Source organism: Staurois parvus, unplaced genomic scaffold (assembly GCF_062004578.1).
Source record: "Staurois parvus isolate SC_StPar_1 unplaced genomic scaffold, SC_StPar_1.0 ptg000053l, whole genome shotgun sequence".
NCBI classification, from domain to species: domain Eukaryota; kingdom Metazoa; phylum Chordata; class Amphibia; order Anura; family Ranidae; genus Staurois; species Staurois parvus.
The window spans coordinates 2,728,257-2,755,365 of record NW_028317849.1 but is presented as its reverse complement, the minus strand read 5'-3'; the positions used below and the strand labels follow the sequence as shown (position 1 = coordinate 2,755,365).

The 27,109-nt window shown below is 44.4% G+C and overlaps 1 protein-coding gene across 2 annotated transcripts; it reads right to left on the bottom strand.

Annotated features, from left to right (window-relative positions):
* Positions 1-1,991: 1,991 nt before the first annotated feature.
* On the bottom strand, positions 1,992-24,490 carry MICOS13 (mitochondrial contact site and cristae organizing system subunit 13). Of its 2 annotated transcripts, XM_089667231.1 has the most exons (5): positions 24,362-24,490; positions 19,900-20,056; positions 16,092-16,160; positions 5,472-5,523; positions 1,992-2,133 (listed from the first exon to the last, which is right to left on the bottom strand). In XM_089667231.1, the coding sequence occupies exons 1-5, from the start codon at positions 24,478-24,480 to the stop codon at positions 2,036-2,038; spliced, it is 495 nt and encodes a 164-aa protein (XP_089523357.1). In that variant the 5' UTR covers positions 24,481-24,490; the 3' UTR covers positions 1,992-2,035. The 2 variants fall into 2 exon arrangements, with proteins under 2 accessions (XP_089523357.1, XP_089523364.1); XM_089667238.1 differs by lacking the exon at positions 16,092-16,160.
* Between the last annotated feature and the right edge of the window lie 2,619 nt (positions 24,491-27,109).

Sequence of the window (27,109 nt, the reverse complement as noted above, 5' to 3'; positions counted from 1 at the left end):
TGTAATGGTTGGGGTGTGATACTTCATGTAGTTAGAGGAACAAGTCAGTCTAATGTGGATGAAAGTGAACTGTTGTAAACAGGTCAGTGTAGGACAGGGGAGAGATTCTGTCACAGAGTTGGTCAGTTGCAGAGTAGAAAAGAGAAGGGTTAAAGTTGTGAAGGTGTCTGCAGGTAATGGTTTGCTGCTTGGAGGGTTAGGTGTTTGAAGATGAGGACACAGTGAAGGTGATGAGATTGTGATCAGAGAAAGAGAGGAAAGGGGGTGTTTGTGACGTTGTAGAGAGTTGCAAAGATGGGAGAAAACAAGGTCTAATGTATTCCCATCAGAGTGAGTGGAGGACTGTGTTAAGACAAAAGATAAGGTTAGGTTGAAGAGTGGGGATGTAGCTGGGTGGTTCACATTAATGGGGATGTTAAAATCACCAAGAATGATAGTGGGTATTTCAGAGGCGAGAAAGTAGGGTAGTCAGGCAGAGAAGTCATCAAAAAAGTGCGACACTGGTCCAGGAGGACGATAGATCACTGCAATCCTCAGAGAAATCCTCAGAGAACACAGCCAAATGCAGTGAGTCTCGAAAGAAGAGGCTAGAGAGGGAGGGTTAGGAAGGACTTGAATGGTGCTCTGTGGGGATAGAAGCAAACCAACTCCACCTCCTTTCTTACCACTGGGTTTGGGTGAGTCCAGTGGAGTCCTCGATGGGAAAGTGCTGCAGGGCAGAATCTAATGCTTGAAACCAGGTTTCTGTAATTGCTAGTAGGTTAAGGCAGTGGGAGACAGAAATGTCATGGACAGAGGTGAGCTTATTACAGACAGAACAGGCATTCCAAAGGGCATATGAAAAAGGGAGGGTGTTTTTTTTTTGTTTTTTTTTTAGGAGCATGGGGATTGAGATTGAGTGGATTTCGGCTATTCCTGGAAGGAGGCTGCCTGGTGTGGGGGTGAGATACTGGAGGACCAGGGTTCAGGGAGATATTCCCAGAGGTTAGAAGGAGGGTGAGGAAAGAAAGATGGGAGCAGGATGTATATCAGTGCACGTCTTCCTGTCCTGGTGTTTGGGTCAGCTGGTGAGTTAAGTATTAGCAGGAGGTGATGAGAGCAGTAGTAGGGAGATGGTAGAAGTGAGGGTGATGTGTATAAGCTTTGGGGTGGAGCAGAGGAGTAAAGAAATGAGATTTTGAGAACAGAGGATACTAATATGAAAAGGAGGAGTAGAGGGGGCATATTAAAAAGGTAGATGGAGTGGGAATCAGACTTGTAGATGTTTCCCAGGGTGTTTTGCTTGCAGTCCATCCAGAGTGCAGTAAAGTTCTTTGTTGTATCTTCTTGCTGCTTTACTTATCCTGCTGTGTTCAACTGCTGTTTTGCACTCCAGCAGAAAATGCACTCACGCATGGCAATGCCCTGTGATTGAGCCCCCTTGTCTGTGACTTCCCCCATAAGTTGGTCTAAATTTATAGGGAGATGATCAAATGTGGAATCCTTCTCCACCCCAATTAGGAACGGATAAGGAATACATGAATTGGGGGGAGAGATTGGTCAAAGCCAGATCAACCACAGACACAGGCCAAAGTCATAAAAGATATAAAGACAAAAAGATATAGAATAAATTATCCTGAGTTTTGCAGAAAGTCAGTGCATAGTAGTGAGGCAGTTTAAGGTGGAGAGGAGACAGATAGTACATCTCTTATCTCTGTTATTTTCAGATTGGATTAGATATTTTGATCCCTAGCCATATAGCTGGTTATTTTTATCACCACTGCATATAGAAATTCAAGAATTGTCTTTTTTTTCCCCTCTCTCTTTTTTAAGGTTTTTATCCAATTAGTCAATTAACTGAAAAAATAAAAATCGGCCAACTAATCGATTATGGATATAATCATTATTTGCAGTCCTAAAATTTTCCTTTCCAAAACGTTCTTACAAAGCCAAATATAACAAAAATTAGACCAAAAAATCTGCAGTTAATTCAAATCACAAAAAAGAGAAAATAAATGTATAAATAAAGTTTATTTTTTTCTTATATACAGAGGAATCACTTCACCGAGTCTTTTATATACTTCCATCCATCTGCCGTGTACTCACACGCTTTGTTTGGTGCAGATGAGAGAGCAGACACAGACTTCTGCACCCCTAAAAACAAGAGGACAGGTAGAGAATTAGCAGCAGTTTTAGGACTCATAGGCATAAAGTTTCAGCAAATATTTGAACCCCGAATGTGCACAGAAATCAAATCTGCATTTATGCTGCTTGTTAGGCTCAATACAAACAGATTAGGACTTCACTCAGTACCCATGCAGATGAGCTTTGAACCCGGAGTCACACATGCTATCTGGTAAGGCTGCTTTACTAAATGAGCTAAGAAACTTCACTCAATAAATTGAATACCCTGTCATGCACATATTACAAAAACAGAAATGTACTTTTCACATGATTTGATAAATTAATGAATCTTTACTCAAAGTAAGCAGAGCTACAGTTTGAGTGAAGATTCTCAACCCCTTTAGTATATCAACCCAAGTGTCTACCTGCTATTCCCTGAAGCAGGCATGTCAAACTCAAAAACAGTAGGCAAAAATGAGTGAAATACTTCAAGGGGCCACATTTAAACAGAGGGTAAAACCTACCTAATTCATAGAAAAAAAAACTCTTGCAACTGTACAATAGTAAATTGCATAGTAATTGATAGTACGTTCATTGGAAACCACAACATATCATTCCAGAAGAAGGGGAGATGAAACATTTTTTGACTGCAGCAATTTCTGAAAAGCAATCCGTGGCTGAAGCAGCTTTCAGACATTCAGGAGGCAATTCTTTTTTTTTTCTTTGATGAACAGTGATTTTGAGTGGAACTAAGCCAAGTGTTAGGGTCACAGTTGCAGCACAGTCCCACTGACTTGAATGGATGGGTTTGACAGGCAGCGCTGTCAGTTCACCAAAGTGTTTTAAATTTTCCGGCCTCTGGCTATATGTTGGATTTTAGGTGGGAAGTCAGTAAAACCACCTGTTTTTACAGCCCTCTGGCTAATCATGTGAAAAGAGGCCTTATTAAGCTGCAAATATTTTTACGTGTAGCATTTTTCAGCTGCTTAAACCACATGCAACTCAAAAACGCAAGCCTGTCATGGCTGCCCTAAAATAAATAGGTGTGGAAGTCAGGTGGCTGTAATTATTGATTACTTTGTATGAATGCCTTGCTGTTATGCTGACCTTTTAGTTTCAATACTAGCAGTCTCTGACCCAGAACACATGTGTACAGTTGTGTCCAAAATTATTCAACCCCCAATGCTGTAAAGGGGTTTAGGGACTATAGTGTACATTTGGAATTGTATTCAGAATCAAATCCTACAAGGACGTTGTAACTACCCAAATGCAACTAAAATGACATCAATTGTTTATGTAATACAGTAGTAAATGGTTCTTATGTGGTTTCTTCATTGCCACAATTATTCAACCCCTTAAAGACTACCACTCTGAAGAACAGAGGTTCATACAGGTGCTTTCCATCAGGTATTGAAAACACCTGTGGATGTCACCGAGCAGCAATCAAGCATAATAAGCACCAATTAGGCAGCTTTAAAATGACTGTGATACTCAGCTCCTTCTAGACATTTACTGGTGTGGTTACAAACATGGTGAAGGCAAGAGAATGGTCCAGGAAGACAAGAGAAGAGGTGATTTCTCTTCACAGGAAGGGCAATGGCTATAAGAAGATTGCAAAGATGTTAAACATACCAAGAGACACCTTAGGAAGCATCATTCGCAAATTCAAGGCAAAGGGCACTGTTGAAACGCTACCTGGTCGTGGCAGAAAGAAGATGCTGACTTCGACTGCTGTGCGCTACCTGAAGCGTAGAGTGGAGAGAAGTCCCCGTGTGACTGCTGAGGAACTGAGAAAAGATTTGTCAGATGTGGGTACAGAAGTTTCAGCCCAGACAATAAGACGCACACTGCGTAATGAAGGCCTCCGTGCCAGAACTCCCAGGCGTACCCCCTTGCTGTCTCCAAAGAATAAGAAGAGTCGACTGCAGTATGCCAAAAGCCATGTGGACAAACCACAAAAGTTGTGGGATAGTGTTCTGTGGACTGATGAAACAAAATTAGAACTGTTTGGGCCCATGGATCAACGCTATGTTTGGAGGAGGAAGAACAAGGCCTATGATGAAAAGAACACCTTGCCTACTGTGAAGCATGGTGGAGGGTCAATCATGCTTTGGGGCTGTTTTGCTTCTGCAGGTACAGGGAAGCTTCAGCGTGTGCAAGGTACCATGAATTCTCTTCAGTACCAGGAGATATTGGATGGAAACGTGATGCAGTCCGTCACACACCTGAGGCTTGGGAGACGTTGGACCTTTCAACAGGACAATGATCCCAAGCATACCTCCAAGTCCACTAGAGCATGGTTGCAGAGGAAAGGCTGGAACATTTTGGAGTGGCCATCGCAGTCACCAGACTTAAATCCGATTGAGAACCTCTGGTGGGACTTAAAGAAAGCAGTTGCAGTGCGCAAGCCTAAGAATGTGACTGAACTGGAGGCCTTTGCCCATGAAGAATGGGCGAAGATACCCGTAGATCGCTGCAAGACACTTGTGTCAAGCTATGCTTCACGTTTAAAAGCTGTTATAACTGTAAAAGGATGCTGTACTAAGTACTAAGATTGAATGTCACTTGGGGGTTGAATAAAACTGATAATGCTGTGAGCACAGAAAAGACATTTGTGGTTATTTCATTATAACTGTTATGTTATATTTGTCTGACCTACAAGTGCCTCTTTAATGTAAATGTAAGCAAGATGACTGAATGATCAAAAGCAATGTCAAACTGGCCAAAACACTCAATTTCAGTGGGGGTTGAATAATTTTGGACACAACTGTAGCTCAGAAAAGTCTGGGAAAAGTCAAGGAGATCATACTTGTTTGAGTTAGTGTCTTAAACTATAGAAGCAAGAGTGCTTTTATGACAGGCAGGAATTTGGAATTTCCTCAATGGTAGCCTCCATGTCTTTTAATTGAAAGTTTCACTTAAAGATATTCAAACCTTTCTCGCGCCTTAATGTAAAACAGAACATAGATTTTTTTACCCTCTAAAGCAGGGGTGTCAAACTGGTGGCCCACCAGCTGTTGTGAAACTACAAGTCCCATCATGCCTCTGCCTTTGGGAGTCATGCTTGCAACTGTCAGTCTTGCATGCCTCATGGGACTTGTAGTTTGGCAACAGCTGGAGGGCCACCAGTTTTACACCAGTGCTCTAAAGAGTTAAATATAACCTGTTTATATGTGCATTAACACCTTCACAGAACGAAAACCCAATATGTATGCATGCCAGGTGAATAAAAACACTCATCTGAGAGTCTGACTTTTTTAAATTTTTTTCAAATAATCAGACACTTCAAAATTTAAACAGATTATATTATATATTGTTTTCACAAAATAGACAAGACAAGACAACTACTTTATGCATTGTAAATTTACCCCAATTCCATGACTCGCCAAGAGAAAAGTCAAGCTTTGGTGTGGATGGAAGCTGTAAAAGGAAATACAAATCATATTTACTGGTTTTCTCCTCATGTAAAGCAAATCGTGTTTACATTAATATATATAGTACCATAGACAAACGTTATTGCATTGCTAACAAATATTAAGTTTAAGTATCTAAACTGTGTCAATATACCATGCGCAGAAAATAAATTACCTGATGTTTGATATCTACCCTGAAACAGAATGAATTCTCAACATACAGTATATGGTAGCAGCAGGGTTAAGGCATTGTATCTTTTTCTAATGACAAATCTGCTGGACTTTTCAAAAGCTGGTCTACCCATTTTGATGCAAGTATCATAGAGGCAAAAAACCTTGTGGCAAACCAAGAGCTTAAAATGAAATGAATTTTAAAAAAATAATAAAAATGAAATTGCTTCAAGTCTTTCAAAGATGCAAAGAATGCTCAAGCATGATGATTCGCAGTTGCAAAAGGCAACTTGATATAACAAAGAATATTTTTTCAAGCACCAATACTAGAACTGTATACCTATTAAAACGTCTCTATTGTTCTCACATTAAAGCAGCCTGAGTACTGTGGCACTATATTCTGAATCTGCAATTATTTCTCTGTGTCGAAGACCTCAAATCTCACCAGAATTAACACTGTGCTCACACAAGCACCTCCCTACTCTGGTAAGAGAAACCTTTTCTTTAAGGAGAACATTCCAAACAGACTTGGGTCAGATTCACACCTTTGTGCTGTGCTACAGTGCATGCATTAACACACTGCAATATGGTTCACATCTGTGGTGAACTAAAAAACACAGGTGTGCCAACAATTTTGAATGTGGTTTAGAATTTTTGTACTTAATGAAAATTCCACTTCTTTGTTGGAGGACACGGGAGTTCAAATAGGTTATACTGCCAGCTACAGGAGGAATGGAGGCTGGCAAATAGAAACATAGTGGGCCAGCCCAGTATAACACCTCCTAGTTCCAAGCATGCCTCAGTTTTGTAATAAAGCAACCAAGCTACCAAGAGCATGACCATAAACAGAGGGATGGGACATGTGTCCCTCAAAACACCAAAAATTTAATCCACAGTAAGTACAAAAAAAAAAAATCTTATTTTATTTCCTGCTTATTGAGGGACACAGGAATTCAAATACAGTCGAAATGTCCAAAACCATTCCAAACAAGGGGTGGATAACGGCAACAATAAAATGCCCAATAAAAAAAAGCAACAGACTGGGGACTGCCTGAAATTCAAAGAGCCAACTGAAAGACCTTACACCTGAAGAAGGCATCAGATGACACGTAAACATCCATCTGGTAGAACCTGGAGAACATGTGAAGAGGTGAAAGCCTTGCAAATCTGGGAAACAGTTACCTGATGCCTGAAAAACCCAAAATTCAATAAAAGACCTAGAAGAGTGTGCCTTGACAGGAAAAGATGGTAGCCAATCCTTAGGACCATATTGATTGTATGAACCACAAGAAGCTAGTTCTTTAAGTGTACCGTTTAGGATAAGAGAGTCAGACAGCACAAACATAATGGAAGCAATGGAGGGAGAGCTCCTTCTGATGAATTGGAGCCAGACAAACAGGAAGGAATATGAACTGGAGTCAGACAGACAAACAAAAAGGAATGATGTTCCCTCTGAGGTAAAAGGCTAAAACTACTATAGGAATGAAGGCCTCAACACCATGACCAACTCAGACACTTGTCTCAGAGTGATGACAACAAGAACAGCAACCTTGTGAGCGACAGTGGAAAGGGAAATATTCCTGATGGGTTCATAAGATGGTTTTTGAAGTGAACTAAATTTTAGAGAGAACCGAATTCAGATCCCACAGGGTAGCGCACAGGGGAAGGCATATGGGAAACAGACCCATTTGAAAAAGGCCAGGATTTGTCATATTTTTTGGGCCTGAAAAGTGTTTGGACTTGCACCAAGAGAAATACGCCTTTCATGTACTGTGGTAGAGCTTGCAAGAGGTAGTCTTCCTAGCTTTTTGGTGTCATAGAAAATCACTGGTTACATCTTGATCCTGCAGAGCAGATGGGGAGGGAGTTTCAGGACAGGAAAGACAAATATCAGGTTGTAATAAACTTGGCAAAAGGAAATGCCTTGAAAGAGGCTACCAACAGCCTCAGAACTATCATGCTGAATCTAAAAGTCAGGTGACCCCTGGAATGAAGAGTCCAAGCCTGAGAGCAGACAATTTGAACTTTCTCCTGGGGAAGAAAAACTCTGTGTTGACTGCCAGACCTTGTACTGACTGTTCCCCTAGAAGGGGGTCATCTAGGTAACTCACAATAGGGAGGCTATCAAAGAGGCCAATGCCTTGGTGAACACCCAAAGTGCTGAAAATTGGCTGAATGGTAGGGCCAAACACAAAGCGCAGCCGACAGCAAAGCAAAGGACTTGCCGATGTGCTGGAAAAACAGGGACATGCAGGTACACACCCTTATTGTCCACAAAGGCCAGAAAATCTCACTGATGGGAAGGCTATGCTGAATCCTGTGGTTTCCAAGAAGAATTTCTGGGCCAGAATGAAGACAGTTAAGGCCTTGGGATCCAGTATGGAGAGGATTTCCCTTTTGGGTTGGGCACTGAACAGGTTGTAGTAGAATAAGGGATCATTTGTCATAGAGATCAGATACCTTAAAATGGTCTTAATCCTATTAGCTAGTGTCTGATAGACTATATCATAGTCAAGACAGGTTGCAATGCAGGTCCTGTCAGAGGGAACATTGTTCTAGAAAAGGCCTTCAGCATGTTTATTGATGCAGTCCTTAAAGCGGAGCTCCACCCAAAAGGGAAGTTCCACTTTAAAGACTAGTCCACCGCTCCCCAGTAAGGATTGGCACCTTTGGGGGGAAATGGTACCTGAATTTGACAGGTACCCGCTCCCATTTCCGCTCCGATTGCCTAGGCAATCATAAGTGAAAGGTGTCCTCCCTTTCCATAATCATTTGGGACACGTGACAGGTCCCAGAAGACTACAGAACCATTCAGGAAGCGCAGCGCTACTCGCGCATGCGCAGTGGGTACCCGGCTGTGAAGCCACAAGCTGTCACAGCCAGGTGCCCACACTGAAGATGCCAGCACCCAGGGAGAGAAGACGGCCAGTAAAACGGCTGCAGGAGACACCGCGGGACAGGTGAGTGAGTGTTTTTAAAAGTCAGCAGCTACAGTTTTTGTAGTTGCTGACTTATTTTTTGACAGCGTGAGTGGAACTCCGCTTTAAAAACAGGTGCCTCCTCACCTGGGATGGTGAATACTTTAAGACTGGATACTGCCAGATTCGCAGAGGGTTTTAAAGTGACAGACAGGAAAAACAACTTGTCAGGGTTGTTCCAGTCTCCATAAATAAAGAATGAGAACAGCAGATATATCAGAAATATCCTGGTTGTCTAAGGGAGCCTAGACTGGAGACAGCTCTGGAAGGAGCTACAAATCTATTCTCAAATTTTAAGGTGGCATGCATCACGTCAGCAATGACTTAAATGGGCTCCTTTTGTTGCAGAGGACTACAACTCCACTGCTGTAGGTTCATCCATTACAGAGTTAAAGACTATGCATCAGACAAGGTCTCGGCAGCAGAGGGCCAAGAGGCTGCAGGCAAACCAGACAAGGATTCTGCAAGACACTGTTGTGTAAGCTTACGTATAGCCTCTGCAGTCAGAGCAAGCAACTAAATGTGCTACTTGACCCATACATGACTACAGTGAATTCCCACAAACATGGAGCTGAGAAGACTCAAAGAAAGGCATGCACATTAGGGTACAGTGCATGCAGCACCACAGCCATTAGTATAGTGGGTGCTGTAGCCTCCAAGTACAGCAGTATTGTCCACCATGTGTCATGAACCAGGCAATGTTGCACTGCAAGGCAGAGCACAATGCTTCACTGGGTATGGAGCTAGGCCTCAGACACTCAAACTTGGCTGCTGAGTAGCAGGGGTAGAGTTAGGCAGCCAAAAGTGGCCAAGAGACAAAACTTAGAAAAGTTCCACATATCACTTGCAATCAGGAGCAGCGCAGAAAAGTGCTTTAATGCGTAATGATGGGAAAAAAGCATGGATTGCACAACACTTCACCCAGCAGATGTCCATTCAATCCCTCAGCATTGATCCCTTCCACAATAAAACCAAGTGAAAGCAGTAGTTTAATATAGCATCCAGCTGTCCTAGTAATGAGGTCTCTCACAACACTTGGCCTGCATGGCCAATTCACAAAGAGTCTTCAGAGTCATGCCTGAGGCCAAGCCAAGGCCCTAGACTTGGGGAGCACTCCACAGCTCATTTAACCAGTACACCAGGGGTGTCCAACTTGCTCCCCAAGACAGCTATGAAAAATAAAGAAAAAATATCCCACTCCTCACAAATCACATCTTATTCATGTCATCGGTTTTCGGCAACACCTGTATTTGTGGGCAACTATTTTCAAAGATGAAGCACACAAAGGGCGGGGGAGTGTCCAAGATGGCGACCGGAGTGGCTGCTTCATCACGAGCTCCGGCGCCCCACGATACAATCCGCTGCCATCCGGGCGGTGGAGGGCTCAAAGCAGTCACCGAAGGTCCTGCGGCCCCTGCCTGACACCCGAGGAGGGGTGCTGGGAGCTTCTGTCACTTCCGCAGAGCTACGGGCGTTTACGGCCTACCGCGGACTGTGGAGCCGCAGTCTTTCCTGTTGTCGCGGCCGGGACGTGACGTCGCGATTCCGCACCCCAGCTGTCAGGACTGCTTCTGGGGTGGTCTGTGAGTGGCCCCCTGGCCTCCCCATTGGCCCCAGGGATTGCACTTGGCCTGTACACTCTGCAGGGCCTGGAGGCCCACTACGGTAGATGAGCGGCCCCCGTTGGGCCTGGTGGTCCAACCCACTTGCCCTCTTTCTTTAGGGGGTGTACTGGAGGCTCCTGTCCCCCCTCTGGGGGGCTTTCATTGCTGCCGTCCGCCTGACCTGGCTGCCACAGACCCACACGCCCCTCTTGAGGCTGAGATCCTGGGGCCAACGCTCGCTCTGCCTGGGACATCATCACCATAAGGGAGGTATTGTTACAGTTACAATACCAGCCTATACCTACCCCTCCCCCTCCATTGTGACAATTTTTTCTACAATTTAATGGCTATGGCGGGGCGCATGAGGTGTTCCGCAGCAATAGTCTTTATGTAAACACAACCCCGCTGGGGGACACGCACGCGTAGCCAGGGAAGATGGCCATATGATTTCCCTGCACCGCGCCACCGGAACATCTACCTCGGCAATAGGGCTTCTACACCTCTGCATATAATCCCAACCAGTTGTAGGTGCTTGTGAAATGCCTGGGTTTTCACCTAAAAATGCATCGTACCCCACGCACCAAACCCAAACACTGGGCCCAGCAGCAATCTCCTCTGCATAGCCACACTGCCAAGATAACGCCATGCCCTCCAGACCCTGACGACGTCATGCAGCTTACCGGGGATCCGGAGTCGGATGGCGATAGTCAGCAGCAATTTCCCTCGGGACTGATCGGCCCCCTTGAACAAAACCCTGAAGCCTTACTACACAAGTTCCGTGCCATAGTGCGAGAAGAGATCACAGTTGCCTCTCGAAAATTATTTTCCGATCTGGTAAGAGGCTTAAAAGAATTGGGTCACCGTGCCCATCAATTGGAACAACGTATGGATCTAGCGACTACAGTCTTGGAGGGTCATGAGCAGGAGGTGGATGATCTGCATGCTGAGCTTGACATTTTAAAAGATAAATTGGAAGATGCTGAGAATAGGGCCCGCAGAGACAACCTCCGCATCCGCGGGGTTCCTGAGGTAATCACTGATCTACAGGGTACTGCTACCGCTCTATTCCAGGAACTGGCTCCTGATATCCCCTTGGAGCGACTGGAATTCGACCGCATCCATAGAGCTTTAGCTCCTAAGCCCTTGGAGGGCGATCCCAGGGACATAATCATTAAATTCCACTTTTACCGCACCAAGGAGCGTCTACTACAGGCGGCTCGGAATCGTCCGGCTCTGTAATTTCAGGGTTACTCCATTCAGCTGTTTGCGGATTTGTCTCCAGTCACGATTGCGAAACGTCGTACCCTGAGACCCTACCTTCAGATTCTACAATCAGCTGATATCAAATACAGATGGGGGTTCCCTTTTAAGCTCTCGTTCTCCTTTCAAGGTCGTCAGTTCCAAGCTTCTTCACCTGCGGATCTTCACCACCACTTTCAGGAACTGAAACTGGAATTACCACGCTCCCCGACTGAGGAGGCTACAGTTTCCACAGGCCCGTGGGGCTATCAGTCTTCACCTAAATCATCTCCTCCAAGCCAGAGTAGCTCTCAGGCTCTTCGATCTTTACAGGCCCAGCGTTTCCAGGAAGTTTCTGCGAGTTGACATTCTGGGGTTTATTTACTAAAGCTGGAGAGTCCAAAATCAGACTCCCTTCTGCATAGAAACCAATCAGCTTCTAACCTCAGCTTGTTCAATGAAGCTTTGGCAATGAAACCTGGAAGCTTTAGTAAATAAACCCCTCTGTGTCCGGTTGGGTACTCGCACTTGTTTTTTCCTTCACTTTTTGAGATGCGGGCGACACTGCCCTCAGGTGTTCCTGGGCAGCTATGGGTGGCACTTTTTTTGCTGCAACTAATGCCTAATCAACCATGTTAGTTCTGTATAAATGCTTACGTTATTGTTGTTAGGCAGGACTGGCAGTGGATCTCAGGCCGCAGGTGTTATTCTGTTCACGGGACGGGCTCGTGGACGGCCTTGCTCCTCCGGTAATTTTGGAGTTTCCTCTTTTTTGAGGTTCTAGCTGAGATTCTTACTGCCTTACAAGCCTCTTATAGACCACTTATTTGTGGGTGTATTAGCCTAAGTTGTTTGCTTAGTATTTCCTTGTTTTCACGAATGTCGAGTTGTTCCGGTGAACTATTGTGTCCCCCTCCGAGCTGGCTAGTGGTCTGGATTTGTGTCCTGCCCGCTACCCAGCCTCTTTGTGGGTATTTCACCCACAGTTGATTATTACGACGTTTGTACTAATCTTACTGTTTCACATGCATATTGCTTGTATACCAGATGGTTTCTTATTTTCTTCCTTTTTTCCACCTTTTCTTTGTCTCGTCATGTGTGTTTTTTGTTTTTATAAAAAAAATTTTCAGGGCTCTCGGGGATCATGGCAGATCGGATCTTTTTTTCCTTCCGATCGCTATGTCGTTGAACTGGTTATCTCTGAATGTTCAGGGAATGAACTCTCCGCAAAAACGGGTAAAGATATTTAAGTTTCTCCGGGCTCGCCATGTCGACATTGCTTGTCTGCAGGAAACTAATTTCTCAACTACCTCCGCCCCAAAATATTTTGATGCACGCTACCCTCAGGTATTTCAGGCGTTTTAGTTGCTTTTCACAGCAAAACTCAGTTTGTGAGAAGCGTATTGCTGACCCCAGTGGCAGGTATCTTATTACAGGGCACGGTTCAGGGTATAGATGTCACAATAATGTCCTACTACACTCCCAATGTCAACCCTGGACCCTTTTTATCACATATCTGCTCCCTCTTGGCTATTCATCAACGGGGTACCCTTTTGATGGCAGGAGATTCCAACTTAGTATTAAATCCCTCACTAGATAAATACCCTGCAGAGAATTCTAATTCTTCCGCATCAGCTAAATCCTTTATGCGTACGTTAAGTACCCACGACCTGGTAGATCTTTGGCGTGAATTCCACCCCCCCGGGGGAAAGACTTATACTTACTACTCTCACCCTCACCATTCTCATTCCAGAATGGACCATGCTTTTGTATTACGCAAACATCTCCCCTTGGTTCGCTCAGTCTCTATCTTCACGGTTCCATGGTCTGATCATGACCCCATTTTGGTGGTTTGTCGATCTCTCTTCTGTAAACCAGCCTACTCCTCTTGGATTATGAATGACTCCCTACTGTCGCTAAAGGAGATTCAGGCGGAACTACAGCGCAAATCCCAAGAATATTTCCAGCTAAACTCAAGTTCTGGCTCTTCTTTGGTAACGTTATGGAAAGCTTACAAGGCTGTTCTTAGGGGCCATATTATTCAGATAGCTTCGAGGCGGAAGAGAAATAGACAACATAAACAGTCAGCTGGAATCAAAGCTAGCTTCCGCATCGGCTCAATTTAAGCAGGTACCTACTCCATCGAACCGTAGATTGCTAGATCAGGCCCGCCTGGAACTGGATCTTTGTTTGACAGATGAGGCTGAGCGCTCTTTGCGTTGGACACGCCAGAAGTGGTATAGTAAAGAAAATAAACCAGATTCCATGTTGGCACATAGATTACGCTCTTTTGCACATCACCCCAAACCGATTTCTCTATGTACTCGTCAGAATGTTCTCACAAGTAATCCTGTAGCGGTATTGGAGGAGTTCCGGCATCGACATGCCAGACTTTATATGGATCCTACACGGGCTGACCCTCAGTCTATTTCTGACTTTTTATCCCATTTGTCCTTGCCTACTTTGACTCAGGCTCATAAGGACCTGATGGACCGCGATATCCAAATATCAGAAGTTCTGCAATGCATTGCAGATCTGAAGACGGGCAAATGCCCAGGTCCAGATGGATACACGGCTTTATACTACAAGAAATTGGCTGATGTGCTTGCCCCTCACCTTGCTGCTATGGTCAATGCTCAATGAAGGGGGGTTCGAACTTTTCCCCTGACTCTTTGACTGCTAATGTGGTTATGATTGCAAAACCGGATCGAGATCATTCCTCTTGGGCAAATTAAAGGCCTATTTCTCTTATTAACATTGATATGAAAATCCTCACTAAGATCTTAGCCACTCGTTTGAATTCTTTCCTTTCTCGTCTGATAAAAAAAGACCAAGTGGGTTTTGTCCCTCACAGACAAGCCGGAGATGCCATCAGACGCATTTTACAGTTACAACATTTGGCTCATGCTTGCAAAATTGATATGATGCTCCTTTCTCTAGATATCAACAAGGCCTTCGACACTTTGTCTTGGCCTTATCTCCTGTCAGTCCTTCAGTTTTGGCTTTGGTCCCTCGTTCTTACGTTGGATTTCTTCGCTATATACATCCCCTCAAGCAAAACTCAAATATTATGGATTTGAGTCCTCAACGTTCCCGATTGGTAGGGGAACTAGACAAGGGTGCCCACTTTCTCCCAAATTATTTATCTTGGCCTTGGAACCTTTGGCAAAAGCCATTCGTATGCATCCTGATATTAAGGCAATAGATGTAGCTGGCTCCTAACATAAGTTATCTCTGTTCGCTGACGATAGATTGTTGTCAGTCATGAACCCAGGGGTTACTTTGCCAAATTTACTTGCGGTTCTGGATTACTTTGCAGTTCTCTCAGGTCTCCATGTCAACCCTGCCAAATCTAAGGCTATGTCAATTACTCTCCCTCCATCACTTTTGGCTACCCTGAAACATTCGTTCCCTTTTCAATGGCTCTCGGCTCTGCCGTATTTAGGAATTAAGCTCACCCCGACTTACGAAGGACTTTACCGGGCTAATTTCCCCGCTGTCTTTAATGAACTGACCGAGCTGCTGTCCTCCTGGTCTCACTGCCCGCTTTCGTGGTTCGGTAGAATCAATGTGATCCGTATGACCTATCTTCCCAAATTGCAGTATGTGTTTTGCGTTTTACCTGTCCCTGTTCCTTCGCATATATTGCGTATTCATCAGCGAAAAATCCTGTCTTTCATTTGGAGTTCTTCTCGACTCAGAATTAGTAAACATATTTTATTTGCTCGTAAGACCGAGGGTGGGTTATCTGTCCCAAATCTTCAGACTTACTATCTGGCGGCCAGTATTGCCCCCTTAGCCCATCTCCATGCATCTCACCATTTCCCCTTGTAGGCTACTGTAGACCTGATTGACTCCCACCCGATACCACTCTCTTCTTTGCCGTGGCTTCCTTTTACTCATCGACCTTCATCCCTGAGTCCGACGCTGACGCTTCGTCTTTGGGATTCTATCAAATATTCAGCTGGCCTCATCTCTGCCCACCTACCGTTACTACGTTTGCTACATAACCCATTATTCCCCTCAGGTCGTGATAATCCTGGACAGTTTGCCTGGTGGCAAGCAAATGGCTTCCAGGATGTACACTTGATGCTATCTCCCACTCGATTACTCACCTTTGAAACTCTGCGCTCCTCTCATGATATCCCAAATGTTCTAGGAATGTTATTCTAGAAAATGCCTATAAGGTTCTTTATCGATGGTATTACACACCTGCTCGTCTAGCTCGTTTTATCCCTACATATTCTCCGACTTGTTTTCGGGGCTGTCAACAGGTGGGTACTATGGTTCACATCTGGTGGACTTGCCCTAAGGTTTGTAGATTGTGGATCAGAGTTTATGCCCTTCTCCGCACTATGTTTCACACAGACATTAAGCGCAACCCGTATGAAGCGCTTTTATTTAAACCATTAGTGGGCCTACTCCGTCCCGAACGGCAGCTGGCATCACACCTATTTATGGCTACCAAGCTGACAATCGCGAGGGCTTGGAAGACTCCCCTCCTCAGCTTCGAGGCTGTCAAAAACCGGATGAACTTCATAATGGTTAACGAAAAACTGACGGCTATACTGTTGGATACCCACACAAAATTCCTGCAGACATGGCGTCCCTGGCTTGATATAGCCCAACCATCGAGATTCGACCAGTCCCTTCTGTCAATATAAAATTTACGTATTAGTTTGTTCTTTTTTTTTTCTGTTGCGATCGCCCTGTAGCCCTTTTTGTTTTTGTCCTCGTCTCCTTACTCTTCGTCCCTCTCTTTTCTCTTGTCTAACCTGTTTTTATACTATTTGTACTGATTGATTATTGCTTTGAGTGCCGCACCCACAATACTAAATTCTCATGCTGGACTCCATTGAGAGCCCTGTGTGTGGAATACCTATCTACATTTGGAGAGGCTCCATTTTATATCTTCTCCGCTTTCTGTATGCTGATACAGTGACAATTTTTCCTCAGAGTTTATATTGTCATTGATCTCTCTCTAATTGTTTTCTCCCCTTTTTTTTTTTTTTTTGGCACTTAAGTATACAGTTTATTTCTATGTCTCTCCACCAGTACATATTCTGTAATATTCATCGAATACCTTGTATGTCTTATTCCTGTTGGTCAATGCATCTGTTTTTTACTGATTCTTTGCTCCTATCTATTCTATAATAAAATTCTTTGTAAAAGAAGCACACAAAAGGGCAGAATTAGAACCAAAATATTGGATAAGCACCTTGAGAATTGCTACTACATCCACCAAACCAAATATTGATGAGTTTTTTTTAAACCAAAAACAGTTTTTAACCACTTGCCTACCGGGCACTTATACCCCCTTCTTTACCAGGCCAATTTTCAGCTTTCAGCGCTGTCGCACTTTGAATGACAATTGCGCGGTCATGTAAGATTGTACCCATATGAAATGTTTATCATTTTTTTCCTCACAAATAAAGCTTTCTTTTAGTGGTATTTAATCGCCACTGGGCACTTTACTTTTTGCGCTATAAACAAAAAAACTGCAAAAATTTTGAAAAAAAAAGAAAAAAAAGAAAAAAAGGTTTGTTTCTATTATAAAATTTTTCAAACAGGTAATTTTTCTCCTTCACTGATGTGCGTTGATGAGCCAGCACTGATGGGAACTGATAGGCAGCACTAATGAGGTGTCACGGATAGGCGGCACTGACAGACAGCACTGATAGGCGGCACTGACAGACAGCACTGCTAGGTGGCACTGACAGACAGCACTGCTAGGTGGCACTGACAGACAGCACTGCTAGGTGGCACTGACTGGCACAACCACTGGGCACTGACTGGCACAACCACTGGGCACTGACTGGTGGCACTGCTGGGCTGCACTGGTGGGCACGGGTGGGTGGCACTGGTGGGTGGCACAGGTGGGCGGAACTGGTGGGTGGCACAGGTGGGCGGAACTGGTGGGTGGCACTGCTGGACACCGATCAGGGCACTGATCATCAGTGCCCTGATGATCGGTGCCAATCCCTGCTCTGACAACTGCCGGTTCTCGGCAGTACTTTCCTCACGATCTGACAGCGTGAGGAAAGTGCAGCTGAGAACCGGCAATTGCATTTCCCGGTGATTAGCGCGTCATTGGACACGGCTGATCACGTGGTAAAAGGCCTTTGATTGGCCTTTTACCACATCATGTGATCAGCTGTGTCAGTAGGACACAGCGATCACGGAGATCGCCGGGTGCGTGCCCCTTGGGGGCGCACAGGAGAGCGCTTTCTGGGAGGACGTCATATGACGCCCACCCAGAACTGGCCGGCCGCACTGTAGCCGTCATTCAGCTATCTGTGGTCGGCAGGTGGTTAATACTGCACTAGTTTTATGTTGCCCTCTTTTGCTTTTATAATATAAAATATTACAAAAAAAAAATGAAGTTTCATTACTCAGATAGGTACATTATATCAGTGGTTCTTAACTTGTGATCTGCCTGACATTCTGCTCATCAGCTATCCTTACTGTTGGTGTATTTTATGTGTGGCCCAAGACAATTCCTCTTCTTCCAATGTGGCCCATGAAAGTCAAAAGGTTGGACAACCATACAGTACACTTTAGTCTGAAAAGCACTAAATTGCAGAGCCAAAAGGTCACATTCCAGGCTAGCACTGCAATATCCAGTTCACCTGGGTGTAGATACGACACTCTACAGTCAAGCAGTGAAAAAGCTAATCTGGATAGCTGCATATAGAGATGTGATGTAGCAGGAATCCTGATTAGCGGCTTAGGCGGTTTCCAGCAGTGAGCTGGTTATCTGGGTGAAGTATACACTAACAGTGTGGCCGGCACTGGCTCTGTATGACTGAGTGTTAACATTGCAGGGGGACCTGCCGAAGTTCTGTGCATATTGTTATGTTCATTTGAAGCTTGTTTTGTATGTTTGTTTTTATTAAATACTGGTGATTTTAGCAATATTATGCTATATGGTCCTACTTACTTTACTGCATTAAGCCAGGGTGAGAGGAGGAGAGGATGCTGATCTGACATGAGGGAGTATTTTTGTTTCGATTTGCTACAGCTAAAAGCAAGTTTCGCTGATTTGTAAAATTGAGGCAATTAAAGTTGGTGAGTTTCTCTCCTTTGGACTGGTGAAGAGAAACAAGAACACAGAGTGCATCTGGTTCACAGAATTGAGCACAATGATTTGGTTCAGAGTTTCTCACTATTTGGAGATTATAACTGGGGAAGACATCTTTATAAAAGACTATACAAAATTGTGTGTGTGCACAGAGAACCAAGTGTGATACTGGATCAATCATGGTTTTGGTTATTATTTTGACTGAGACCCTGGCATATTTGATTACATTTGCATCAATTTACGACTTATAGATTTATGGCTACAGTGATGTATTTGGATGATGTATTTTCATTTGAAAAGATTTTTGAATTTTGGTGTATATGTTAATACAGCAGCAGTAGATTATTGCTTTAGATTAGAGGCACAAGGTATATTAAAGATTACACTTTGTTTACTAGGAATTATTAGCACAGAGTTGGGCTGTTTAGATACCAAAATGTTACACTATTTACATTTTAGCTGCTCATTGTCTGCTTTAAGTGTGTCAACACACATGAAACAGGCCTATAGAAATGAATACGTTTATAGAAAAGCAAGTATTAGAAGCACATTCACAACATGAACAATCTGTGTTATGATCTTCCAGCACTTTGTGAACCAGCTTTACATTAACTGGTAGATATTGTCTTTACTAACCTACAACAGTAAAATCAGTCTGTATATGCAGTAAAGCATGCTTGTTATACTCATTGTGCAACCAAGGGGTTAATCCTCTGCATTGTGTAAAAATGCTGTTTGTTATGTCTTCTCTGATCCTCCCCTTCTTCCAGTGGTCCCCCCTTATCTCCTGATAAGACATATCATGTGGAGACACTCTGCACATGCTCAGTTTGGTGTGTATTTCTAGAGAAGTTTTGTTTTCTTGGGAGAGTGCATGTGATCAGCACAGGGCCAATCAGCACTGTCCAGACAGAGGTCAGGGGTTCTGCATCCTCCTACAGCTCCTACAAGCTTTAACATGTGCTCTGCTTAACACTGATAGATGTCACGAGAGCTCTAACTGCTGATGAGAAAAGGTATTTAGCAGTTTATAATAACTAAAATAATTGCATTTCCATGTTGTGTGTACTGTGGGAGACCAGATAGCGTGAATGCAGGGTCCTGGGTTTATTAAAACAATGAACATGACAAATAGAGAGAGTAAATTATAAAAATCTGATAGGTGTTCTAATCCCTCTTCACTCTGTCCAAAACGAAAGACATAAAATTGCCTTTAGTTGTACATTAAGTGTAAGTTTTAAGACCAAGTACTTCTATACACAATGGGCATTATGCACAACCAGCTAAAGTTCTGATCCAATGTACTGTACCTGCAAACCAAAGTAGTCTGCCCATTCATGAACAGCAGGAGGTACAGCTGCTGTGGTCTTGTTCAAGGCTTCTTCTCCCTGAGTACCACTTCCCAGCAACCCATAGTCATATGCCACATAGACAGCTCCTCCAGCCACCGCAACTTTTGTGGTGAACCTGAAATTAAGTACACAGGAATATGGACAATTAAGAATTAAAGTGGTTGTAAACCTCAGATATGAAATATGAACAAAGCATATCCCTCTATAGTGTGTACTTGTCTCAATCCATAGCACTGTGTGTCATTTCTCTCTGTTGCCTTGTTCCTCTGCTATCAGCATGAGTCACTTGACAAGCTTTCCTGATACCGGGAGAAAAATGGTGACAGGAGAGGAGCCGCTAGCTGATTGACAGCCTCAGATCTGTTCCTGTCAGCTGTGTGAAGGGGGTGTGTCCCTTCCCTCCAATCAGCTCTCAGAATTCTCCTTACTGATGTACCTTTAGCTCCCCACCCCCTGCTTTTCATATCTGAGAGATCCTGTGTAAATTCTGCATTTTGAATGGATGTATGGGAAAGACGACTATAGACAAACAGATACAACTTATGTAGGAGGATTTGTTTCAGCTCCTGGGGATCACCTTAGGCCAGTCACTTTACTAGGTATATATAAGGGTTTACAGCCACTTTAAGTCAAGTGGGAAATAAGGAAATGTTGGACATATAACAAACAAAAATAATAAAGTGTCTCAGGGACAATATATGCTGGATATTAATGAGAATGGAATGACAGTAGGCAGTATGTGGAGGAGAGGATGCAGAAGGAATTACAAGGGGAGGTATGTGCAGGAGAGAAATGCAGAGAATATGACAAGGTGTAGCATGTACAGGAGGAGAGGAGAGGAGCGGAGCGTGGAGGGTATGAAAGGGTGGAATATGTGGAGGAGTGTGGAGGGTATGAGAGGGGTAGTATGTGCAGGAGAAAGTGTGAAGTGTATGGCAGGGCAGTAAGTAAAGAAGAGGAGTGTGGTGTGAATGATGGAGGGGTATGTGCAGGAGAAAAATGTGGAGGGTATGACCACGAGAAATATATACAAGAGGGTATGACATGGGGAGGTAGGTGCAACAAAGAAGTGTGGAAGACATGACATGGGGGGTATGTGCAGGAGTGGAGTGTACAGAATATGACAGTAGGTGGTTATATGCAGGAGAGAAGTGTAGTAGATATGACAGAAGGCAGTATGTGCAGGAGATCAGTGTGGACAGCATGAAAGTGGGTTAAAAGTGCAGGACAAGAGCACAGAGGGTATGACAGGAGGATGTATATGCAGGAGAGGAGTGCGGATAGAGATCTAACGGGGGAAGGACCAATCTGTGCGCTGGAGGTGGGATCTCCCTGAGCAAAGTCCAATGTGAATGCTGGAGGTGGGATGTTACAGCCAAAGACTAAATTTATGTGCTGAGCGTGGGATCCCATTGAGAAAAGTCCAATCTGTACGCTGGAGGAGGAATACAGACTAATACGTGTCCTCCAGCAGTGAAACAGGCGAAAGATTAAAGTATAACTAAAGACAAAACATTTTTTTTTCTTAGTTTTGGATAGAGGGGGATTAGAACCCCTGTCAGTTTTTATTGCTGTCTGTGTCCCCATTAGGGAGATTCACCCTATTTGTCCTGTTTACCATTATCATTGAAAGAGAATGTAAACGAAAATCCCAAATGTAGGGTAATAGAGGAAAAATCTTACAATAGGGACTGTAGCTCTGGTGACCTGGGGTTGCCCAAAGAATTCCCTTAAAGCTCTGGTCAGATCTGTGCAGACGTTTGCACCCCCTCTCCTTCACAGGTCCCAGAAGACTGCAAGACCGTTTGCAAAGCGCAGTGCGGCTTGCGCATGCACAGTAGGAAACTGCCAGTTTCCCTTATCTAAAATGCCATTGCCTGCACCCGAAGCCAATTGAGGTGGGATTACTGCTGGATCCTTGGACAGGTAAGCATCCTTATATTAGAAGTCAACAGCTACAGTATTTGTAGCTGCTGACATTTTTTTTTTGGGGGGGGGGGGGGACTGGAGCTCCTCTTTATTTGCAGGGATTTCCTTTCACTTCCAGTTTGGTTATAGGACAGGAAGTAAAGGGAAATCTCCACAATGGGACACAGATGGTGAGAAAAGAAAAATCTTACAGGGGTTATAACCCTCCCTTACTCTATCCAAAATGAAAAAAAAAAAAAAAAAAAGAGAAGAGAAGAAAAAAAAAAGTTTTGCCTATTGTTCTACTTTAGAGGTGGGATCTCACTGAGGAAGTACTAATCTGTATGCCAAAGGAGGGATGGAGAGGAAAGAAGTGTGTGCTGAAGGACATATAGAGGCATAATACCAGTGTGTGTGTGCTGGAGGTGGGTCTTATAGGGGAAAGACCAATGTAAATGCTGGAGGAGGGATGATGGTGAAGAAAAGTCACAATTTCGTTTATTTTGGATTAAGCTGCTCATACACAGAGCAACATTCAGCCAGTTCATCAAGAGCTGCCCAAACTTTCCTCAATGGGTGGCCCTGCCAGCTGCCTCCCGCCCAACGTCCTTCAATTGAAAATCAAAGGAGCTGGGGGATAACTGTCCTCTGAACAGTGCCTGCGTCCAATCAGATGCAGCTGTTCAGATATTTTGACAGCTGGCAGGGTGGCTGTCAAAATACAATAGCTGTAGCAGGAAAGAAGTCCATCTGTGCTGTATGGGAAAACATATACACTAAATTGCCACAAGTTTTGGGATGCCTGCCTTTACACGCACATGAACTTTAATGGCATCCCAGTCTTAGGCTGGCCATACACTATACAATTTTATTTAGATTTACCTTCAACTATGTAGTGCAAGGGTCTGCCTAATTGGAAACAATTGAAAGTGTTGTTTAGGTTTGACCTCATATTATATGGTTTTTGGTAAATCTAAAGCAAATTTCTAAAGAAAATTGTATAATGTATGGCCAGCCTTAGTCCATAGGGTTCAATATTGAGTTGGCCTGCCCTTTGCAGCTATAACAGCTTCAACTCTTCTGGGAAGGCTGTCCACAAGGTTTAGGAGTGTGTCTATGGGAATGTTTCACCATTCTTTCAAAAGCGCATTTGTGAGGTCAGTCACTGATGTCAGACGAGAAGGCCTGGCTCACAGTCTCCGCTCTAATTCATCCCAAAGGTGTTCTATGGGGTTGAAGTCAGGAGTCTGTGCAGGCCAGTCAAGTTCCTCCACCCCAAACTCGCTTATCCATGTCTTTATGGACTTTGCTTTGTGCACTGGTGTGCAGTCATGTTGGAAGAGGAAGGGGCCATCCCTAAACTGTTCCCACAAAGTTGGGAGCATGAAATTGTCCAAAATATCTTGGTATGCTGACGCCTTAAGAGTTCCCTTCACTGGAACTAAGTGGCCAAGCCCAACCCCTGAAAAACAACCCCACATCATAATCTCCCCTCCACCCAACTTTACACTTGGCCCAATGCATTCAGGAAAGTACTCATGGCAACCACCAAACCCAGACACTTCCATCGGATTGCCAGACACAGAAGTGTGATTGGTCACTCCAGAGAACATGTCTCCACTGCTCTAGGGTCCAGTGGCAGCATGCTTTACACCACGGCACCCGACACTTTTCATTGCACTTGGATGCAGCTGCTTGGCCATGGAAACCCATTCCATGAAGCTCTCTACACACTGCTGTGCTAATCTGAAGGCCACATGAAGTTTGGAGGTCTTTAAGTATTGACTTTGCAGACAGTTGGCAACTTCTGCCCACTGTGCGCTTCAGCATTCGCTGACCCCGCTCTGTAATTTTATATGGCCTACAACTTCATGGCTGAGTTGCTGTTGCTCCCACTTTGTTATAATCCCAATAACAGATGACTGTGGAATATTTAGTACCAAGGAAATTTCATGGATGGACTTATTGCACAGGTGACAACCTATCACGGTACCATGCTTGAATTCACTGAACTCCTGAGAGTGACCCATTCTTTCACAAATGTTTGTAGAAGCAGTCTGCATGCCTAGGTGCTTGATTTTATACACCTGTGGCCATGGAGGTGATTGGAACACCTGAATCCAATGATTTGGAGGGCTGGCCCAATACTTTCAGCAATATAGTGCCTATGTACAGCCAACCTTAGCGTACACAAGGATGAGCCCCAGAAGCAAGGTGCAGCATCCTAGGCATCCAACCAGTATGAGCATCTCAGGGATCTCCATCAACTGAAAGCTCACAGGTTGCCTGGGGGGAGGGGTATAGTAAACTCCACTACTGAGACAATGGCATTCCACCCAAACACCATGCATTTCAATATTCAAACTCATAACTCTGCCAATGCAACTGATAGTCCTACCGGAGCCCTAATGCTATAATACTAACTGCAGCCACGACTCCCTGGGTGTTCCATGTGTGCCAACAGAATGTTCACAAACGTTTATTGCTATCACTGGGGCAATGCGGGACTCACTTGAGAAGTCTCAGCACGGCAGGCGCCATGTTTCTCCCAGGCAAGGACACACTAGTGCAGGAAATACGGGGCGCAGGGATGACGCCACGATCATGTGACTTTGCGTAGAGCCGGGTCATTTTCAGAAGAGTGAGAGGGGCGTGGTGTAGAGGAGGCGGGGTTACTCTTGGTTTCTGCATGCCGCCCAGTGCCATGCATTGTGTATCGCGGCTGATATGTACTATTACTGCTCTAGACGGGAACTTGTGTCATAAGAGAAATGTGAGGGTCGTCGTTGGTGGCCTGCTAAAAAAAATGTCAGTTGCCTGTGCCTAGTGTTAGCACTTGTGTGTGAGAGAACCAGGACGTGTTCAGTACGGTCAATAAAGCCAGTCAGTACACATCAGTGAGGTAGGTTCTTGTTCAAGGTAATATTCCAGCTAGTAGTCACATTGACGTAGGGTTCACACTGATGTGCAGAATTGCAGCGTTTTCTGTGAGAATTCCGCACCGCATCAGACTCGCACCCCATTCATGTGAACTGCTGCGGATGTGTATGTTAACTACTTCAAGTCCGGACACTTTCACCCCCTTCCTGTCCAGGCCAATTTTCAGCTTTCAGCGCTATCACGCTTTGACAATTGCGCAGTCATGCAACACTGTACCCATATGAATTTTTTAGCATGTTTTTGAGACAGCTTTATTTTGGTGGTAGTTATTCACCACTGGGATTTTTATTTTTTTTTTGCTATGTAAATGAAAAAGTCCAAAAAGTTTGAAAAAAAATAACTTTTTGCAAATAAATAATATTTCATCGTAAATCTTGGCCAAAATTTATTCAGTTATTTTTAGTAAAAAAAAAATAACCCAAATTAGTTTATAACCAAAAATTATAATTTAAAAAATTTTTTTTTTACATTTTCATATTATTATTTGTTTTTTTCTACATACTGTCACCCTAGCAGTACAGTGTCACCATGGTGACACTACTACTTTTGGGGGGGCGATGAAATTTATTTTTTTTTACACTGATTGCTTTTACACCCATAAAGGCTGTAAAAACAATCATTTCTCCTATTCTGGCTGCATTCTTGCAGCCATTGAGAACAACTGTGTGTGCTGTGATTGGTCACAGCTTGTCACATGGTACAAGGCTGTTGTGAATAGCCTTGTACCATGTGACCTCTGATCATTCACAGATTTCACACATAGTAAGCAATGATGTCAGAAGTGACATCTTGCTTACTACTCTGCATGTGATTACTGATTGGCCACTCAGTGATCACATGATCGGGACCTCGCTCAGAGGTCCCGCACGACAATCGGTGTTCCACTGTGTCCAAAGGACACAGCAGGCACCGAATCGCGGTGCTGCGCGCTCCCAGGGAGCTCACACAGTCCATGAACAGTTTATGAACGGCAACCCGCCCCTGGACTGCCACCGTCTGGCTGTTTATATACAGCAGCCGGACGACAAGTGGTTAAGTTAACAACACCCTGAAATCGGTCCGCAAAATGCGGTGCAATGTGCAGAATCAGATTGCATAAGTGTGAATACCCATGCAACCCGATTCTAGTGTGGACCCAAAAAAGGGTCCTGCACGTTTTTGGTGCGGATGTGGTGCTATTGGAGCCATACAAAATGTATGGCTCCAATCGCACCGCACACAAATCGCATGTGATTTGCACAGGAATACGGTGCGGTACCTATACGAATTACATGCGATGTACTGCACTGCATTAGTGTGAACCTAGCCTTATTTGCACTTGTAGGGCCTAGTCACACCAGGTGCGGAATGCATGACATGGCAAAATACCTTGAAATGAAACATGCTGCACTTGAGCAGATATGCAGGGGTGCCATTAAATACTTGCCAACCGCAGATAGCCAAATGATGGCTACACTGCGGTCGGCCAGTTCTGGTAGGGCGTCATATGACATTCTTCCAGAACGCACTCTCCTGTGCGCCCCCGGCAATCTCCATGATCGCTGTGTCCTACGGACACAGCTGATCACGAGATGTGGTAAAAGGCCAATCACAGCAGTCCTCATCGGTTCTCGGCTGCACTTTCCTCATGCTGTCAGAGCGCGAAGAAAGTACTGCCGAGAACTAGCAGTTGTCAGAGCAGGGATCAGCACCGATCATCAGGGTACTGATGATCAGTGCCCTGATTATCGGTGCCCAGCAGTGCCACCCACCAGTTCCACCCACCTGTGCCCAGCAGTGCACCCTCCTGTGCCACCCAGCAGTGCCACACACCTGTGCCCACCAGTGCCCATCAGTGCAGCCCAGCAGTGCTGCCAATTAGTGCCACCAGTCAGTGCCCATCGGTTGTGCCAGTCAGTGCCCAGCAGTTGCGCCAGTCAATGCCTAGGAGTGCCACCAGTCAGTGCCCAGCAGTGATGCCAGTCAGTGCCACCTATCCATGATACCTCATTAGTGCCGCCTATCAGTGCTGCCTATCCGTGCCACCTCATTAGTGCTGCCTATCAGTGCCGCCTATCAGTACCCTTCAGTGCTGTCCATCAGTGCCGCCTATTAGTGCCCATCAGTGCTGCCTCATAAACGCACATCAGTGAAGGAGAAAAATTACCTGTTTGAAAAATTTTATAATAGAAACAAAGAAACTTTTTTTTTCACATTTTTTGCAGTTTGTTTATTTATAGCACAAAAAGTAAAGCGCCCAGTGGCGATTAAATACCACCATAAGAAAGCTCTATTTGTGAGAAAAAAATGATAAAAATTTCATATGGGTACAATCTTGCAT